The sequence below is a fragment of the Symphalangus syndactylus genome, chromosome 3 (genome assembly GCF_028878055.3).
Source record: "Symphalangus syndactylus isolate Jambi chromosome 3, NHGRI_mSymSyn1-v2.1_pri, whole genome shotgun sequence".
Taxonomy (NCBI): domain Eukaryota; kingdom Metazoa; phylum Chordata; class Mammalia; order Primates; family Hylobatidae; genus Symphalangus; species Symphalangus syndactylus.
The window spans coordinates 68,302,115-68,323,292 of NC_072425.2; the positions used below are offsets into that span (position 1 = coordinate 68,302,115).

Sequence of the window (21,178 nt, forward strand, 5' to 3'; positions counted from 1 at the left end):
TGACAACTCTAACGTTGTCGGATGATCTGTACTAGATAGGTGTGGGTACTGATATAAAAGGAGTGAAAGAATGAACAAAGATCTATAGAACTACATAGATATCGTGGTGGTGGAAGGAGTCAAACTTTTCACTACGTTTTCCTGAATGAATGAATGAATGAATGGTGTGCAAGAACCCTGAAGCCGTCTACTGAACCTCGGCATGTGATGCTTGCAGGATGTTTGGGTAAATAGGGCCCTATCCACTTTTATGTTAAGAAACTGTCTAGGCTGTTCATTGCTAAGTTTAAAAAGGTATTTTTTTATTGTGTTAAAAAACATATAACATACATTTACCCTCTGAACAATTTTTATGTGTACAGTACACTGTTGCTAACCATATATGTACAAGCTTGTACAATATCACTAGGCTTTTTTATCTTGCAGAACTCAAACTCTGTACCCATTGAACAATTCCCCATTCTCCCTCTCCTTGCCTCCTGGCAACGACCATTCTTCTTTCTACTGCTATGTGTTTGATTCCTCTACGTACCTCATATAAGTGGAATCATACAGTATTTGTCTTTTCGTAACAGGATTATCTCATGTTGCATAATATCCTCAAGGTTTATCCATATTGTACCATATGACAGGATTTCCTTACTTTATAATGCTCAATATATTCCATTATGCCACATTTTCTTTATCCATTCATCTGTTGATGGACACATGGGTTGCTTCTACCTCTCGGCTATTGTGAAGAAGGCTGAAAATGCACATGGGGGTGCCGAAATCTCTCTGAGATCGTTTTCAGTTCTTTCAAATTGATAATTCCAGAAGAGGAATCGCTGGATTGTTAAAAGCAATTGCTGCCTCATTTTAAATTATGGGTGAATTTGCAGCCTGATTTTCCAAAGCCCTGGTCCCTAAGTCAATGCATGAACACACCAGAAGTAGCTTGTTTCCAGGTGTCCAGATCTGCTGTTGTTGAGACAGCCTTGCCTGCATTCTTCCTATTTTACCTCACCTCATGGTCACATTCCTTTGTCCAAGTTTTATTTTTTTTTCAATGACTTGTGCCTGGATTCAAGATTTTTCATGATATTTTCCCAGTTGGCTCTCCTTGCTTATTCTTCAGCTGCACCAGACATTTTCAATGCACAGAAACAAATCCAGAATAAACACTCCAAGTGTGTGTAGCACTTGAGTCTAATAAATAACCATCTTCAGCCAACCTCAAACGTGAACAATCAAAATTTTATGATCTTGCATTTGCAATAGGAATATGTTTTGTCTGCATAGTGACCAGGTATCTATGCATACAACATATGCTTTAATATAAAGCTACTTAGTACATTTATATATAAACACCAATGAAGTGTTAAATGCTATTAATGTAGGCCCATCTGTGTAATTCCAAATCCCCATTGTGTTATAATTTTTTTCAACCACTTTAAATGAAACTTGAGACTGGTGAGTAGGGCTGGATGGAGTGGAGGAGAAAGGTGATGGAAAGGGGTAAAGTTAAAAGGAACGGGGAGAAAAGAAACAAAAACATCCCCACTCCCTTCTCATCCTGCTTGAAATGGAAATTCCAGCTGGGTCATTTCAAGAGGAAGTTACTATCAGAGGTGGCAATATTTAGGTGTAAATTACTGGAAAGCTCTAAGACAGGGTTTTCGTCATTAAGAGAAGCCACAGTATTGGAGTTTTTGTGTCTATCTTTAGAAATAAAAGGCAAAGGCCACCGAAGAGCAGGCAATGTTGAAGAAAAATGACGTTATGAAAACTGGAACCACATGGAATATCCCCATTAATCACAACACATGTATATAGGATCTGACAGCGTAATTTAAAGGCAAGTTGCATTCAACAGTCGGCCCACTACACAGGGCGGGGAACGCAGAGATTCTACATGCAAGCACTTTCACTTTAGAGTCCATTTTAAAGAATGTCTCAGAATTTGGTTTAAATCCTGATGGCACATCTTGCATGCTCCAAATTCCCCCATTCACTACACAAATCAGAAACAGAACTTTCCTCCAAAGGAGGAAAAAACTTCTCAGATTGCTCAAGAAAATATCATTTGTGCCTATCAGAGTGATGGAAACTGGAAAGGACACCAGGCCCTGAGCCAGATCAAAGCTGTCCTGATCAGCAAATTAGATTTTCAGCGTCTCTCAGGATCAGTAGCAGATGGTTTTTTGGACTCCACTATGTTAGGGATGTCATCTTCCTTTCACGACAAGCGGTGGGTACTGTTCAGGTTTAGGCAGCCTCAACTAAGATGAACCATCACTTTTTCTCACCCTAAGCAATTACGTCCTAATATTTCACATTTCATTACTTGTTCTGATTGGACCTTTGATTTTAGCCTGTTGATGTAATTCTCCAGGGAATCTCAGTTCAGACTGACTTTGGCCATAAGTGACAAGCTTTTATAGCAACCCCACAGTCAAGAGTTTCTCTCTCCTTGATATCTAGTGATCCGTTTTACTTTGAAGGTGCCATATTGTCTCATATCTGTTAAAAGAGCAACTGAACAGATATTTTTGAAACATGAAATGATTTTACTGTCTGTTAGGTTGAATTTGTTTCTGGTGTTGATTTTGATTTGAACTAGAATTGTGCCAAGAAAGCTGTTTCAGACACAGCTATGGGGGAGAAGGGCAGAAACTAAATTTTAAATGTGTCAATGACTAAAATAGAAGAAGCTGATTTATTAAGCACAGTAAAATAAAAAAGAACTGAAGACTAAAGAAAGCTTTTTGTGTCCACAGAAGTCACAAAGACTGGTGTAAAATTCAGTCATGACTGACAAGTCCACACAAAATCCCATTCTCATGTTGCTAAAAGAATCTGTAAATGTGAAGTACAAATAGAAGATTTTGCTTACAAATGGAGGGTTGCTATCACTAAAGAAGAATCCCATGTTATATCACTTTTGTATCTCCATAATGTTCAGCTCAGTTCCATGTACCAAGAGGCACAATATTTATTTGCTAAGTTGAATCCCTAAAATCAAGCCCCTTTATATTCATTTCATTCTATACTTCAACTCTTCTGTTCATTAGGAAACACTCAAAGTCACTTCTTTTTCCACCATCCAAACAAAACTCACAGAAATTTGCAGTCAACCTACAAAAATTATGTGTGCATATGTGTATATATACAATCCAGGGTTTAAAGTACAGCTAATACTCTCACAAGTACTACAGGTTTTGTATCCCTTACCCAAAATGCTTGGGACCAGAGATGTTTTAGATTTCAAATTTTTGCAGATTATGGAATATCTGCATTACCCCAGTTCAACATCTCTAATCTGAAAACTTGAAATGCTCCAAAATCTTAAACTTTTGGGACACCAAAATGACACTCAAAGGAAATGCTCATTGGAATGCTACAGATTTTGAATTTTTGTATCAGGGATGCTTTATCTACCACCAGCTACCACCAGCTCCACTGCTTCCTCTAAAACTACCACAATGAGCAGCTTGCAATGAATGAGACAGTGTGCAAGAGGTATTTATGTGTGTCTGTATAAAATGATATATAAACCCACAGGAACACTGCAAGGAAGATATTTTATTAGCTAAGGAAATAGAGGCTCAGAGGGGTTAAGTAACTTGCCCAAGGGCAAACAGCTACAAAAGGGCTCGTAAGTGGTAAAGATATCAAATTCTAAAATAGCAGCAGCAGAAAAAAAAAGCTGAGTTACAAAGTGTAGTCATTCATGAGAGCAAAGGTAACAACAATGGCAGAACTGGCCTTGTGGCCCAGCCCAGGTCATCAAGTCCGTACGGAGGTTCCTTCAGGCCATTAAAATGAGACCTTTTCAGAAGCAATGTTTCCTTTTAGCTTTTTAACTTTCTCAAGAGAATATGTATCAAACTTCCAAATAAACTAAACACATCTGGATTCACTAGACTTTTACTCATGAAAAATAATGGAATTTTCTAAGTCAAAAGAAGAAATGGAGAGATGACAGAGAATAACCTAGTGCAAATGGTGAATGCATTTGAAAAATGAATCGGGTGGTAGAAGAGGAGGGAGAGGAGAGAGCAGAATATTTCTGCAAGAGAAAATGTAGAGCTGCTTAGAAGCATTAAAAGCAATAAGATAATTCCTCCACATGGAATTTGTTTTTCAGGCCAACTCTGAGATACCCCAGGCAGCAACTTTGTTTTGAACACAAATAAATAAAATGACATCAGGAGAAGGCTAAGCAGAACATATATTCTCCCAACTCTGGCTCAGAGAACCCCTCCCAGGAGGAATCTGAGAAACTCTATGTCCCAATCACTAAGATAAATTACTAGGGGGAAAAAAGTCAAAGTCTGAACAAGTCCCAAAAGAAAGAGATAATTTAATGATGGGAGGGACTGGAGAGAAGGGGGAGCCTTATTTATAAAACAGAACTTGAGAGAAATGTCAGGAGGAGGTGAGGGGTTATAGATGGGACCTTTTAGGCTTTTTGACACTAAAAACAGGTTACATGAACAGCTTTATCATGTAGCAGGATTCCTGCTGGCAATTTTCTGTGCTAAATATCCTGTCAAATAACGTTTGACTTTCACCAACCTACCAATAGAAGAAGTTTCTCTGAAAGAAACAGAGCAGCTCCCTGTCTTCCTGCAGCTACACAAACAACTTCCAAATGTTTGCTAGTCATTTATGCACGAATATTTATTGAGCTCAGGCTCTGGAAAGGAACAAAACACGGTCTCCATCCTCAAGTAGTCTCCATTGTAGTGTGAAAAACAGACACTAAATAAGAAAATATGTACTACCATGTGAAGTAGCTGTAAGTGCACTAGAAAAAAAAATTGAACTGGTAAAGGAGTAGAGAGTGGTGGAAGGGTGTGCCCCTGTTTTAGGAAAGGTGATGAAGAAAATCCTCTTTGAGGTGAAATTTGAGAGGAGACAAAAATGAAGTGATATTTGGTAGAGGAGTGTTCTAACAGAGGGCACTTTGCACATCAGAGAGCCCTGGTTTGAACATCATACAAAAAATACAAAAGCCATGACCTTAGGAGCTCAGTGCTAACTCTGCTGCCATAGGAACTAGCAACTCAGCTTGAGTTTTTTGCAAGGGGTTCAATGGTCTGAGGGGGTAAGAAGAAGGGTAAAGGAATGAAATTCAAAATGAGTAGACTAAATAATAAAAAAATGGAAATGTATATATATTCTAAATGCTTCTTTATGACTCTGAAAAGAACTCAAAACAGGTAAGAAAAGCACTATTCTTTCACATAGCCCCATACTGGATATCCCTAAGATGCATCAGGGTGGGATAGCACACTGGTTACAAGATGAGTTTGGGGGTCCATCCTGACTTTGATTGGAATCCAAGCTCTACCATTTACTAGCTGTGGTTTTTGTTTGCTTGTTTAACTTTTCAAGCTTTAGTTTTCTCATCTGTAAAGTGGGGGCACCATGATCTTTCTGCATAGGGTTTCCCAAGAATACAATGAGATGTTGCATTTGATGTGCATAGCACAGTGTCAGGCACAAATGAGAAGGACAAAAAATGTGATATTTTCAACATGTTAATATATAAATGTATTACATGTGAGACATGTAATAAAATGTGAACAATTATGTTAATAAAAACATTCTTTCATTATACGACTTTAAAATAACTAGTCATTTTAAATGACTTCTATTTAGCTTATGAAAGAGCTTCTTTCATTGTAATCTTTATACTTTGAACGCTTCTTTTGCTGCAGTAAGATATAAGGCCATTGCTGATCCAAATCTAGTAAAGCATAAATGCAATACCAAGGTCCACAACTGTGCTAGAAGTAATGGCAGGAAACCAAGGGACAGGGACTTCCTTATGTTTTGAAACCCAGGGCAAGGCTTTCCTGTTTGCGTATCATGAAAAGTCATTTTGTCCAGAACAAGTAAAATTTATTTAACAAAAATGCTTTCCCAGAAGCAGAGAGGAGATTTTTTTCCCTCTCTCCTCAGATCCTCAGCAACTGTCTTGGTTCAAATCACAAAGGTGCTCTATGAATGAAGAATGACAACTGTGCTCTTCTGGGTAGGCTGCAGATGACAAAAGGAAATGAATGTCTCAGGGAAGGGGGCCTAGTACAAAGACAGGCACTGCCATTCCTGTAGCACTCAATCACACACTCCACTAACAGGATGCGGGCATCACCGAGGGACCAAAGGCGTCTGGGTTCAAAGCCTGGTGAAGGAAGGGTCCCAAGTGCAACACAGGATTATTTGTCATTCTGATATCTAGAAGGAAAAGGGGTCAGCTGGACCATAAAAGGCTGATGTTGCTGCCAAATCCACTCATGTTCAAATTGTTAACATGTTCCCGATCAGAGTGTCTTTCTTTATGGGATGAGTGGAACAGATCGCAGTGTTTTATAGATTTGAAAAACTGAGGTGCGATGAGCACCTCTCTTAACGGCAGCTGGAAAAATGCCCTGACCTCCCAGGATGCAGAAAGCTACAGGAGCTTAGGCGACAATGTGACTGGGCATGCACTGAGCTGCTCCTGTGTACCAGGCACTAGGTACCTTAACTCGGGATTTTATTATCTTCATGGAAATCTCTGAGATTGGTGCTGGTATTATCTCCATTTTACAGATGAGGCAATCAAGACTCCATGAGGGTTGCTTATCCACGGAGTGGTCTCTCTGAAGCTAGAGACTAATATAAACAACTTCCAAATTTCCTCTCCAGTTGGGGGTAATTTGGGAATTCAGGCAAAATAAGGGAATCTAAGAACTAGCTTGAGAAAATTTACTAATATAATCTCACAAAAACAGAAGAAAGGCATTAAACAAAAAGGAAGAAACAAATTAAGTTAAATACATAGAGTGAGTCACGGAAGGCTTTGAAATCACAAGCAAAAACTGGGGAAGAGTATATGACCGCACGAAAGGATATTAACATTTAGTCATGGTGTCCACTTTCCCTTGTAAGCTCTCTCCCTGCCCACAGAAGGGGTCAATTTGTCTATCCTGGGGGAATCCTAAATGACACCCCTGCCATGGGAGTCACAGCAGCAACCACACAATCACAGCAAATAATGACGAAGGCCCCGGGAAGGTTAAGTTTAGAGAGTAAAACTCACAGCAGTGATTTTGCAGTCCCTCTGTACACACTGTGTTCTCCCACCTGGACCGAGACAATCTTGCCTTCTTCTTCGATATTTTTACCATGAGACTACATGCTTCCCTTACAGAAGGCATTTATAAAAGTTAACAATACCCTCCCCACAGCAGTCGCCCCACAGATAATAATAGGACTGACTAAATGGGCATAATTACTTTGAAGCAATAGTGAGTTTGACTTAAGATGATTTCAAACTCCAGAGGTAAAAAACGAGAACTCTTATTCGAGTTTTCATCAGGAATTTCACGATGCAGGACTGATGGATGTCACTCCGTGCTAGTGGACGTTGACCATGAGTTAGAAGACACAAGTCTTCTTATTTAAAAGCAAAGGCATATTTCTAGATTATAACATTTCTGTAATGGAGGCAAAATTTCATTGGGGCATCACTTTCCAGTTAAGGAAGCCAGAAACTTCAAATGCAAAGCTCATCTCTGCATTTTCGCCTTGTATATTTCACTTGCTGTTTCGGAGTTATGCTTATTGATGAATGTTAAATATATACACCCAATTCCACTGACAGGTGGAATTGGGTGTATATATTTAAACCCAGACATTGTGGAGCAATTAGGGAAAGATGGGGGCATGTATATGGGGAGGCAATTTTTACCTAAATCAATCTACAAAATGTAACTAAAGAAGGTAGTAAAAAGTAGCTGATAAATCAAATATAAAAATCATATAATAACCAGGAATCAAGAGGAATAGAATGAATGTGAATTAAGACTTGCACAAAGGAGGTACAGTCCTGTCCCCTACGGACTGCGGGAAAGGCAGATGGAGCACCAGTAGAGTGACCCCAACCTGTGTAGATCTGTTAGAGCCAGAAGCAGAGTCTTGGCTAAATGCTAAAAAGTGTCAGGTACAGCAGCTTAGCTCTACCTTGAAAAGACAAATCCAGAGACAGTTTACAAAACCATGATCAGGAAAAAGTGCAAAGTGCAAAGGTGTCTGAAATTTATAATCAGCAGCACAGTGCTGGGCACCCCCGAAAAGTTAGAGCTTTCCTAAGCACTGAAGGGCCAGGTACTGTGCTAAGCACTTTTTACTGCCTTCCTCATTATTTTGTAATAACTCCATGAACTATGTGCTACTAAATGTCCTCTTTGTATAAATAAGTACGTTGAGACAGACAGATTAATTTGTCCAAAATTACTCAACTACAAATATCTCAAGAGTGAAAGAAACTCACGCAGCAGGCTGAGCCTGCCACCTGAACTCTTAATTACACTGGCTGTTTGCCTAGAGTGCAGGATATGTTGCTAAACAGGGGATCCCATACAGCTTCCGCGGTTCTCCATCCAGCAAACTTTGTGCTGTCTATAAGAAATGCACTTTTTGGCCGGGTGCGGTGGCTTGCACCTGTAATCCCAGCACTTTGACTTTGGGAGGCCGAGACAGGTGGATCACTTGAGACCAGCCTGGCCAACATCATGAAACCCTGTATCTGCTAAAAATACAAAAAATTAGCCGGGCATGGTGGCACGTGCTTGTAGTCCCAGCTACTTGGGAGGCTGAGGCAGGAGAATAGCTTGAACCCGGGGGGCAGAGGTTGCAGTGAGCCGAGATCGCGCCACCGTACTCTAGCCTGGGCAAAAGAGCAAGACTCTCAAAAAATAAAATAAAATAAAAATAAAAATAAATAAATGCACTTTTTGGTGGGGCGCAGTGGCTCATGCCTGTAATCCCAGCACTTTGGGAAGCTGAGGCGGGAGGATCACTTGAGGTCAGGAGTTTGAGACCAGCCTGGCCAACGTGGTGAACCCTGTCTCTACTAAAATACAAAATTTAGCTGGGCACAATGGTGCACACCTGTAATCCCAGCTACTCGGGAGGCTGAGGCAGGAGAATAGCTTGAATCTGCGAGGTAGAGGTTGCAGTGAGCTGAGATCACACCACTGCCCTCCAGCCTGGGCAACAGCTAGACTTCATCTCAAAAGAAAAAAAAAAAAAAAGAAACGCACCTTTTATAGAGGTTTAGTTCATGTTAAATAAGTATAATTTCAATGAAATTCTGAGTTTCCTTACACACTTTTGTTTTTCATACTGAACTGGCTATACTCAGAAACCAAAGCACTAAAGCTAAAGTTAAAAGTCAGTGTGGAAACACAGTGATAGGAGCACAGGGCTGAGTCAGGTGTAGATTCCAGTCTCTTCTCTGCCACTAACTCACAATGTGAACGTGAACCAATCATTTATCCTCAATAAAATTGAAGCTTAATCACGTCTAAGTCCACATTAAATGTTGCAATGTGATGACTGCACAAGCATTTTCAATTGGTAATGTTTACAACTTCTTCTATTATCAACGAATCTAATTTCCTATTTCCATATATTACTTCTGTGTGTGTGTGTATATATATATAATATATAATATATATATATATTTATAGTTCTCCCTTTGTATTTCAAAGTGAACATTAAATAAACAGATCATGATGGGCATGCACATGTCACGTACGATTTTCTTATCATAGGACTCCCCGCTGCTGTAGGTTGTGGCCAGCGTGGATGAACACTCTTCCAGGTACCAAGGTTTCTTTCCGCTTTCTGCAGTGCTGCTGATGGAGATGGTGTAGATGCTGTTGGTGTAGCCATCACAGGAGCAGTGGTCTTTGCTCCTTCCGCCATTTCCAGATGCCCAAACAAACACAGAGCCGAGGCCTCTCCGCCCCTGTTCACAAACAGAGAAAGCTAAATGATGGTGTGAAATGACTCTAAATGAAGAGGTCAGAATCCGCTGAGCCAAACTGAGTAGGTGCAGGTGGGGTGTGTTGCTATCTTAATATGCTGGGCTTAAGCAGCTTTTGGGAGTGGAGTAAGAGGCGTTGGCTTTTAGACTCAAATGGTCAGAAAAGTTACAAGAGCACACATAATGACAGTAACAATGGCTAATATTTATGGACCAAGCACAATTCAAAGTGTTTTACATGAACTGGATTGAATTCTTTCAAGGATCCTGTGAGGCTGGCACAATTCCTGTCCCCATTATGCTGTGGAGAAACTGAGGTACAGAAGTTAAGTAATTTGATTAAATTTTTTTTTAAAAGGAAGTTAAGTAATGTTCTTAAGGTCACAAACAGTAAGTGTTAGGGCCAAAATTTGAACCCAGACAGTGAGATATGAGAGTTGGGATATCATTAGTTATAATTACCATAGTTATGCACTATTGTTTAAAATCTTCAAATCTGCCATGAATTGGGTGCTATTACGCACCCTCATTCACATCTGAGGAACATGAGGTATAGAGAGGTTATGCCTCCATGCTGAATCACACTGTTGGTGAGCGTCAGAAGCAAGTACTAACTGTGTACTTCTCTCTATAAAACTGATCTTCCCATGAGTGGTGTAGACACTAATTACTGAGGGTTGTTAATGGATGCCACCATAAATAAAAGGATTTCAAGATCACATATGTTTGGGAATCCCTGAATTAAACAAAATTAATTGAGCCTCTTTATTGCAAAACTTCTAAGAACCTTTAATAAATGAACGCTTATTGTAAAATTCTAAGAGCAGGATACAGTCTAATATAATTTTTCCAAACATATTTGACCATAGATCCATTAACATTATCTTAGAATGCTACAAGACAGTGTCACATTCTTCATGCCAAAGCTTGGTAGCTAAAAATAACTAAATGAATTTCTTGGTTAGGCATGGTGGCTCACGCTTGTAATCCCAGCATTATGGGAGGCTGAGGTGAGCAGGTCACCTGAGGTCAGGAGTTCAAGACCAGCCTGTCCAACATAGGGAAACCCCATCTCTACTAAAAATACAAAAATTAGCCGGGCGTGGTGGTGCACACCTGTAATCCCAGATACTCGGGAGGCTGAGGCATGAGAATCGCTTGAACCTGAGAGGCGGAGGTTGCAGGTTGCAGTGAGCCGAGGTCATGCCACTGCACTCCAGCCTGGGCGACAGAGTGACACTCCGTCTTTAAAAAAAAAAAAAATGACTTTCTTAAAGTCCTCAATAATTAAGGAATAGAAACAAAGTAGAACATGGACATACACAGTGAAGTGACTATAAGATGATGTCTTCAGGAGAAAACAGAGATTTAAGCCAAAATGGAGAGTATTTGGGAATAGCTACAGCTGAATCCCTAAGAAATTGTGCCATTTTAAAGCTAGAAGGCAAATTGGAAGACATCGAGGCCAAATCCATCATTTTCTATTAGGAAGTGAGAAGCCAAGTCACAAAGCTAGGGATGGCAGAGACTTTCTTCCTTCCAGGCCCTAATTTTCTGGTCCCCAGGTGGAAGGAAAAGCATTTGGGGGATGCTGTCTTAGAATTTCTGGAAAAAGAGCCAAAGAAAAAGAGATAACAAAGTCTGGAGTATCTGTGATAAACTCTTCCTGACCTTGAATGCTCAAGGAACAGAATATTTATGACATGATTTGATAGACCTGATCATACATTTCTTTTTGTCCTTGAACTTGGAAAAAATGCCTTATGATTACCCAGGAATTGGAAATATTCATGAAGAGAGAGGGGGATAAACTTTCAGTTGCTATTGCTGCTCGAGAGCTGGGCCCGGTTTACCATCCCTCAATGTTTCGTCAAAATATTCATGAAATAGAGAGAAAGGTGCAGAAATCACCAAGCCATCACAAACTAAGAATCTTGTTCAATGCTATGACAATCTCTAGGGGGGATTATGCATCACTATGTTGAGGGTGGTCAGACTGAGAAACTATGGTGACAGACTCATGTCTAGACCTCAGAGACAGAACAACATACCAGAGGGAAAGAACGTTCCAACTCATCTTCGATATGTTCCCTCTCTATCAGACACTGAGGGGCTGTTACAGGCAAAAATCAGGGTCTCACTGGGCCTCACCTGATATGTCAATAGAATATATGGGATTGTGCAAAACCCACCTGATTTAAGCAGCACCATAACAGATGATAGACAAAGACTCACAATGCAATTAAAAAGCATATATGGTACAAGCACGTGTGTGTGTGTGTGTGTCTGTGTAAAATTATGACAGTGTGCCTATGAATAAAATTCAATTAAACTATCTTTAAAAAGTAACTTGATTTTAAAGAATATTTAATAAGAAAATATTTAGGAAGCATTTTTGTGATAATGTAGTTACAAACATAGGATACAAAATGATACAGCACAGTCTCAGTTTAGGAAAAAATGTGTGTAGACTGGGTGTAGTGGCCAACACCTGTAATCCTAGTGCTTCGGGAGGCCAAGGCAGGAGGATCATCTGAGGCCAGGAGTTAGAGACCAGCCTGGGCAATAGGGCGAGACCACATATTTACAAAAAATTAAAAAGAAATAGCCGGGTGGTGGTGCATGCTTCTAGTCTCAGCTATTTTAGGGGCTGAGGTGGAAGGATTGCTTGGAGCCAGGAGTATGAGGCTGCAGCGTGCTACGATTGCTCCACTGCACTCCAGGCTAAGTGACACAGCAAGACCCTGTATCTTGAAAAAAAAAAGGGGGGGAAGACAAAAAAGGGTGTGTGTAAATATGTCTATATGCATAAATTTAGATGCATACCATAAAGTGAAAATGTAATTGAAGTTATCTTGTAAGATCAGAAAAGCTTTTTATTTTCTTTTTTATGTCAATCTTCTATGACCATGTCTTACTTTTATAAAAAGAAACAAGAACATTAATTCCTCTACTAAGTGGGAAAACAAAGAGTCAATTCTTAAGAGATAATTTTTTAATGTTATGGCCAAAAGGGGTTTTACCCATAGAAGGTCCACTGTGTACTAAAAACAACAGAGGCTAACATTTCTAAAAAACCTTCTATGTGCCAAGCACTATAGAAACATTACTCTGCACAATCCAAGTTTATATTATCATCATTTTACAGATGAGCAAACTGGTTCTCTCCGAACTGCTCACTAACGGGCTGGGTGCAGTGCTTATGCCTGTAATCCCAGCACTTAGAGACAAGCCTGGGCAACACAGTGAGACCTTGTCTCTAAGAAAAAAATAAGAAATTAACCAGGCATGGTGGCATGTGTCTATATTCCTGGCTTCTAGGGAGGCTGGGGTGAGAGGATCACTTGAGCCCAGGAGGTCAAGGCTGCAGCTAGCTATGGTCACACCACTGCACTCCAGCCTGGGCAACAGGGGTCAGAGAAAGTCCGTCTCTAAACAAAAAAAAAAAAAAAAAAAAAAAGAAAATGCCAGACCTTGAAAACTGACTGGAGCCACAGCCTGAGCTATTAATCCTTACAATAGTCTTCTTTTGGGCAAAAAGAGGGCTAGTGGTTATTGTATCCTTTCTGGCCAAATCCCCCATGTCTCCATTGCAGCTTGGCCTTAGGATGTAAGGGCAAAAAAGTCCTGAAGTCCTTTCCAGACTTGGCAGTAGAATTAGAACTGATAAAGAATAGATGTATGCCTTGCTCTTAAGAGGTAGGATGTAGTTTCCAACCCCCAAGTCCCCTGAAATCCCATCCTGAGGGGTGACTCCCTCAGAAGTATGAACACAGGTCATTCTATTCTGGCAGCACTCACCACTAAGAAGGGGCAATGGCATTGCTGAGGGGTCCTTTGGGGATCCCTGGGTTGAGAGAGTCCTGAGTTGAGAGGACAGTAGGTTGCTGCTGCCCTGAAAATGTCCCTTCCAGACAGAGGTGACGTCCTTGTATTGAACAGATAATTCGAGGGAATTATTTTATAATTGAACATGGTGAAGGAAAACCTCAAAGGACAGTGTGGGGTCAATAACCACTCGCAGGCCTGAACGGGCACAGACAGAGGGGAGTCACTGGAGCTGGTGACAGAGGGGCTAATCGGAGTTGGTCACGGGGCATGCTAGCCTGTGTTGGACCTGCAGGCTGGGGGCAGGTGAATGCATACCTGAGCCCCCAGTCTCCTCGTCTTACAGTCTCATTTCTGGCCAGCATACCCCACTGGCCAAACCTTATTAAAATCCATAGAGATCAGTGTCCGCATGCACAGAGCTCATGGAGAGAAGGGAAGAAGAGAACTTAAGGGTTAAATAGGAGACACCAGAATAGTCCCGAAGGTGTGCTGTGGACTGCACTATGTTCCCCTAAAGTCATATGCTAAAGCCCTAAAGACCAATGTGACTATATTTGGAAAAAGAGTTTTCAGTGAGGCAACTAAGCTTAAATGAGGTCATAAGTGTGGGGCCGCACAGGACTGGTGTCCATATAAACAGAGGAAGGGATACCAGAGCTCAGATCTCTCTAGCTCGCTCTCTCTCCCTCTCCCACCCCCACTCCCCCGCCCAGGTTGTAGGCACAGAAGGAAGGCTATGTAAAGACCTAGCCAGAAGGTGCCTATCTGCAAGCAGAGGAGGGCCAGGACCCAGCTCTACAAGCATTGTGGTCTTGGACTTCCAGCTTCCAGCCTCCAGAACTGTAAGAAAATAAATTTCCCTTGTTTAAGCCAGGGGTCCTCAATCGAAATCGATCCGTGGCTTGCTAGGAATCCGGCCACACAGCAGGTGGGTGGTGGGCAGGCAAGTGAAGCTTCCTCTGTATGTACAGCCACTCTCCACTACTCTCTTACCGCCTGAGCTCCACCTCCTGTCAGATCAGCAGCGGCACTGGATTCTCATATGCGCTCAAATCCTCTTATGAACTACGCATGCGAGGGATCTAGGTTTCGTGCTTCTCATGAGAATCTAATTACTGATGATCTGTCACTGTCTCCCATCACCCCCAGATGGGACCATTTAGTTGCAGGAAAACAAGCTCAGGGTTCCCATGATTCTGCATTATGGTGAGTTGTACAATTTCATTTTATATTACAATGTAATAAGAGAAATAATGTGCGCAATGAATGTAATGTGCTTGAATCATCCCTCAACCCCCTGTTCTGTGAAAAAACTGGCTTCCATGAAACTGTTCCCTGGCACCAAAAAAGTTGAGGACCGCTGGTTTAAGCCACCCAGTCTGTGCTGTTTTGTTACAGTAGCCCAGGCTTATACGAGGAGAGAGGAAGAGAAGAACAATGGCCTGCCCCTCGTTGGATTCTGTGTGCTCTGCCACAGAATGCACACAGACTGCCATCATTCGACCCAGGAGGCAATCTGACCTTTATTCCTGTGAGTATGGTTTATGACTGAAGTCCCAGAAATAAACAGACTGAATTTGCAGGCTGGAAATACCATCAAGACAGCTGCTAAAGATCTATGGGGTTAATCCTAAACAATAGCAATTCAAAGATACATTTCCTACAGAGGCACAGGGGGTTTCCATTCATAGGAAATATCCAGAAACCAAAACATATGTGGGAAAAAATTAAAAATCTGCACATTTCTCCAAAAAAAAAGTAATTTAAGAATTAAATCTTAATGTGGGGTGTAGGGAGAAGGGAGGGTGCACGGAGTACTATGAAGAGAAAAGAATCTTGAGGCATATATTTTCCTAAAGTGTGGGAAATAATGACATTTTCTAGCTTGGTGAAGTAGTGTGATTGCAATTGGCTATTTAAATATGGCTTTGCATAACAAAAAAAGAAAAATCTCTTCAATTTAATTGAGTGCTCCATTAAAAGTTAGTTAACTTAAGGCAAAATATATTGTGGAATCCATGCAGCATCCATTTGAACAACCTGTAAATACTCTCCTTGTATTTAAATGCACATTTTTTTCCTCATGAATGCCCTATGAAAATCAATTTGTATTACCCTATCAGCATTATTATTAAAGGATAGAAAAGAATTGGATTTCCTTGTGGCTCAGAAGGTCAGAAAAGGCCACTTTATGCTGGACTACCAATTAAATCATACACTCCGAGCCAGGCTTTGAGAACATTAGCGTATGATGGAACTAAATTTCTTTCTTTAAAATAATGTGATTATTTTTTAGTCAGCGCAGTTAGGTTTTATTTGATATTTTAGTATTACTTTCTTCTCCTGTATTGCTTAGTAAGTATTTTTAAAAGACCATGAGTAGATGACGTAGGTTTCTTGTGATATAAAAAGGAGTAAGAAAGATAGTAACATATATTAATATGTACCTGGATACTGTGCTAGAAGCTTTCACACATTGTTAGTTAATTTAGAGCAAAATTTAGAGCAACATCAGCAAAGTAGATAGCACTAAATGGATTGTTCCGTATTAGGAAACTGATAACATTAAGTAATGGGCCCAGTATCATATAACTAGGACATGGCAGAGACAAGAGGTCGAGACCCTACGTCTGATCAGAACCTCTGGATCTGCGTATGTCGACTTGAAGAGACACAACAAAACAACTTTGGAATGAGGCACTTCCATTCATCTGTGATGTCTCGCAAGCACCGCCTCAATACCCAACTTAGCAAAGCCCTTGTCATTCCTCTCCCCACCTTTTTTGATATTCCTCCTCTCAGGGAGAAAACAGCACAGTTTTTTCCGTAAGCTCTTTATGCCATGGTTATTCCATACTCCATATTCCCTGGATAAAGGGGCATCCAGGGATAAGGGGAAGAAGTTGGTGAGAGACAAGGACACTTACTATTAATGACTTAGTAGCTAAGAAATAAAGAACTGTTCCTATTTTTAAAGCTCAAGGACATTCTGACTAGCATTTCCGAAATAAATCTTGTTGCTTTATAGAACAGGGTTCATTGAAAGAAATAGATCTCGTCTAGAAACATCATGTAAAGACCAAAAAAAAAAAAAAAAAATTAAAAAACCTCACAAACACCACCAAAACCCCCTTTAAAAACTACTGTTTTTGTAGCACTCACACAAAACGTTTGTTCCAGAATTCTAAAACATATTGCTTCTGTAAGCAATTTAAATAACTTTTTGATAACATTTATCCTACTGTTAGAAACAGACTAAACTGGTATAATTTGGTGGGAGAAAGCATTCTTGGTGATGCACAGAGATAATGTAGTCATGGTAAAGGTGTATGAAGACATCTATGGGATGAGAGCTTACTTAAGCCCGAGACTTTTTTTTCAATCAGTTCATCTGAGTAAGATGGAGCTGAGGTTAGGGAAATTAATTATATGGAATCGAGTGAAGACTCAGGGAATAAGATCGTCCATCCCCTCAAAAAATTCACAAGTTACTTGAGTGAGACAATATGAGATGTTTTATCCAATGTAGAGAGTATCCAGGTTTCTCTTGTTCTGCTTCTACACTTAGCATACTTCATAATTGTGTTCTCAGAATAACTAAGGTAAACAGAGGAACTATTATATGTATTTTAAAGCAAACACTCATTAATTATGCTTTATTTATTTGGTGATTTGAGTAAAGGAAACAGTTCATTAATTCCACTTGTTTCCAAGCAAAAATTCCAGGATTGAAAAGGCTTACCAATGGAAAGCAACAGCTCCCTAAAGCTGATCTCAGCAACCAGCCAACAACCAGTGAGTGGCCTCCACCAGCACCTGCTGATGTCCAGCGCTTCCAGCAGCCCATTTCCTGGCCCTGCTACTGGTCTCAATCTTTACACACCTGCTTTAGCCTGTCAGCTGCCAGACCCACACATGCAGCCTAAGAGAGACTCTGAGGAAGGGCTGTCTAAACATCCTCAGACTGGTTTCCAGAGAACACTGTATGGGAGTACCTTCATTATTCACATTCTATGCTACTTAGCCACTCAAAAGATGGCTGAGAGAGAGATGGGAAATACAAATGCAGTTATTTTCTACTTCTCTAGTGAGAAAAATGGAGCAAAGAAGGCTTTTGTGGATAGTAACCTATTTCTGCTCATTTCTGTCTTCTTGCCATTTCTTATGCAACATGACTTCACTCCGTCTTCTTCCACCACATCTGAACCTCACCAATCTATCTTTTCAGCCCCATACCAGGTAGTCTGTATTATGATTTTCTGTGCACACAATAGGTCACTAAGCCAAGAAATTTTTAATGTTCTTTTGACTTTTTAATGATGCACTGAAGTTATCCGATGCAGTTATTAGCAATCATATTAATTTTACCATTCACAAATGAAAATCCATTTTATGTGCTTCCTGAGCATATCAAATGCAGCCGACTTCACTTTCAAAAAAATAGACAGCCTAATAATGACTACAGGATCAACTGCAAATGACAAAATTTTAAATGCCATTTATAAGCTACTTTTAGGGTCTTTTCATGATATTGTTCATATCCTAGTCCATGAATGGAGAGCACGTTGCACTGAATTTAGGGACTTCAGGTCAGTTTTCTAAAGTGACACTTGGAAATGGTGAGTAAGGTGGTCAAAGTCTAGTGTCAAGGACAATGAATCAGTGCTGCAAATACAGAACTTGCCCTATCATTAGCTAATTTTATGTTTATCGTGTGAATAGAAAGAAAAAAATTGAGTTACTTATCTACCATATCTGCTAGAATATAAATTTGGTAGAGCATCAACTCACAAAAGGCTTAGTAGAATTGATTTCCTTATGAGAGATGCCTTTTCTTCATAAGGGTTGATTGACACTGAGGATTTACACACTTAACACTGCTTCTTAACTTTATTGTAACAGTGTACAAGTTGGTGTGACCCTTGGCTCCTGACAGCAATATCACAATAGTGTAGATTTCTTTTACTTTGTTCATTTTCACAGCATAACTGGAAGAAGAAAATCAGTCTTACACGGAGAAAGAGTAGTAGAATATGTGTGATGAAATAAAAACTGGGTGTGTTTACCAATGGAAATAAATATGCTTTCATACAAAGAATTCTATTTCGATGAACCTTTAGATATTCTGTACATTCAGGAACTTCAAATAATACAATTTTGAAGCTGAATAATGTCCTATGGATATTATGTAAAGTTGGACACGTAAAAGGTTCATTCAGTATAATTTTACATTTCTACATAAGGGAACTAAGGAAATGATGTTACCAGAGCCAGTCAGAGGCAGGGCTGGGACCAGAATGCACCCAGTCTTGCCTCATCCAGTGCTGACTTCCCCTGGACCAGTACTGACACCAAGTGTTCCTAAAAATACTTAACAACTTATTTAGGAAAACATGCTTAACAACAGTGGATTCGAGAAAATTTAAAAAAAACAAAACAACCTTCTCTTCTGCCTTATCTCATTTGCCAAATCAACAATTCCCAAATAATTAGCTGCTTTAATAGTCCCTTGATGGTCAATTCATACTAGTCAATTCTGTTATCTCTCAGACCTCATCTCATCTGTTCACAGAGGCCTCAGCAAGACTCAGGTGATTAACTTCCGGTCACTCCTTCCTACATCCTCCATGCTTTGAGCCCCTGCACAGTTTTCCCATTTTGTGGGGGCATCTCACATTGGCTGGAAAGAGGGGCAGGCAGACTAGGTTTCTCAATTTCTCACTCCAAGCAGCTAAGAAAATAAATGTATATTTCATATGCTCTCTGAAATACCACAATCAATAATTACTAGCACCAACACAGCTGTTCTGGGTACATCCACCGTCCCAACATTTCCATTTTTGGGAGAAGAAAAGCTATTCTCACACCTGCCAAAAGTTTTTACAACTTGGTTCATCCCAGAGCAAAGGCAAAACCATGCTCACACTTTCAGAAGGGCCAGGTTTATGAAATTAAGAAGGACATTTCTAATATTAACATTGATTACCAATGTTGAAACTGCTCAGAAATGTGTATCACCTTTAAATGTATATGGAAGGGGTAAAATTTGAAAAATTCCTTTCATAAAGAATAAAAACATTATCGACAGAGGCATGAAAGGAACTTACTGTAAATATTTGGACAGGCACTTGGAAAGGAGGATAGAGGGATATTCCAGCAATAATGAAAAGTTCATACTCTTCTCTAAGTTAGCTCTAGATTATGAAACCTCTCACTGTGAAGTGGATCCAAGTGCCAGCTCAAGTCTGCAAGGGTAAGCTACCCTCATCTAGAGCCCAGCATGGGGCCTGAACTGTCACACACCTCTACTATAATGAAGTAATAATACTTGATCTTACACGGAGTAACTCCTAACATTTCTGAAACAGAGAAGATCAGCCCTCTCCATTTCCTACCCATGAACACAGTCCTGTCTTAATTAAAACAAATTATGCTTTAGAGAAAATTACAGCTGTTATCAGGCTTGCATTATTTACAAGCCTCTATAGTGAGTATTTTCGGGTCCTTAAAGATGCATCCAATGTGGCCCTTCCTTTTAAAATAAGCCCATTGCAGGACTGCACACTTCGTATGTGCAATCTCATTCAGCCTTCACGATAGCTCTATAAAGCAAGTCCTATCACAGCCTTTTCTCTGGGAAACAGAAGCGCTGATAATTTGTCTCAGATGAAATAGCTAGAGAGTAACCAAACTGAGCAAGAGAGGGACTCTATACCACTACAGGCCTCATCCAAGGATGAACAGGAAGAGAACAGAACACACAGTGGGGTTCAGGGCTGTGCCAAATCTGTTGCCTGGATGATCAATTCTCCAGGAACTCAAGAGAAGAGAGAGATCTTTGTTGTAGTGTTCACTTTGGTGACCACAATTCAGCTATGGTTGACTGGGAGCTGAGTGTGAACAGATGGGCCCACCTGACTCACTCGACAGGAGATGCTATTGCACAGAGCATGGTGGCAGAAAGTGCCACAGTCATTTTTCTTACTGGCCATGTTGCCTAACTTTGCCAAGACTCAGTTTACAAATCAATAAGCTGAGTGTTCCTGTGAGGCTCATGTCCATGCCTACCTCAACTGGCTATAGGTGTTATAATAATGTTCACAGCTAAATATTAGGTTTGACTGTATTCATCAAACATGAGGTGACGAACACAAGCTCAGGTGAAGCAGAAAAACAAACCTGCTATCTGAGCCATATATACTTTAAAATAATTTGATATTATCAACTGAGTTCCATGGGCCCTTGTTTGTTACATAGCGGTTTTTCTTTTCCAATTACTGCCATGTTATGTTGAAGGAAAATGATCTATCTGTTCTCCCTATCAACTTTCTCAAATCTATGTTCAGAATCATAGCAATTCAAAATTAGTAAAGACCTCAACTTGACCTAATCTAATCCCTGTATGATTTTGAATCTTCCCTTAACACCCATACTATACTATACTAGAACACTCATGTGAGGAGGAAGCCACTTACCTCCCAGGTAGCCCAGCAGTCACTATAAACAGAACAAACCAAAACAAAACAAACAAAGGACTGT

General features: G+C 40.2%; 1 protein-coding gene across 3 annotated transcripts in view; it reads right to left on the reverse strand.

The window, feature by feature from the left end:
• Nucleotides 1–21,178, reverse strand: part of PCSK5 (proprotein convertase subtilisin/kexin type 5) — a 471,035-nt gene that overhangs the window by 250,875 nt on the left and 198,982 nt on the right. For all 3 annotated transcript variants that reach the window (XM_055272213.1, XM_055272212.1, XM_055272214.1), the window contains exon 8: nucleotides 9,578–9,790. In XM_055272213.1, coding sequence (XP_055128188.1) covers nucleotides 9,578–9,790 — 213 coding nt within the window. The remainder of the gene's footprint in view (nucleotides 1–9,577; nucleotides 9,791–21,178) is intronic.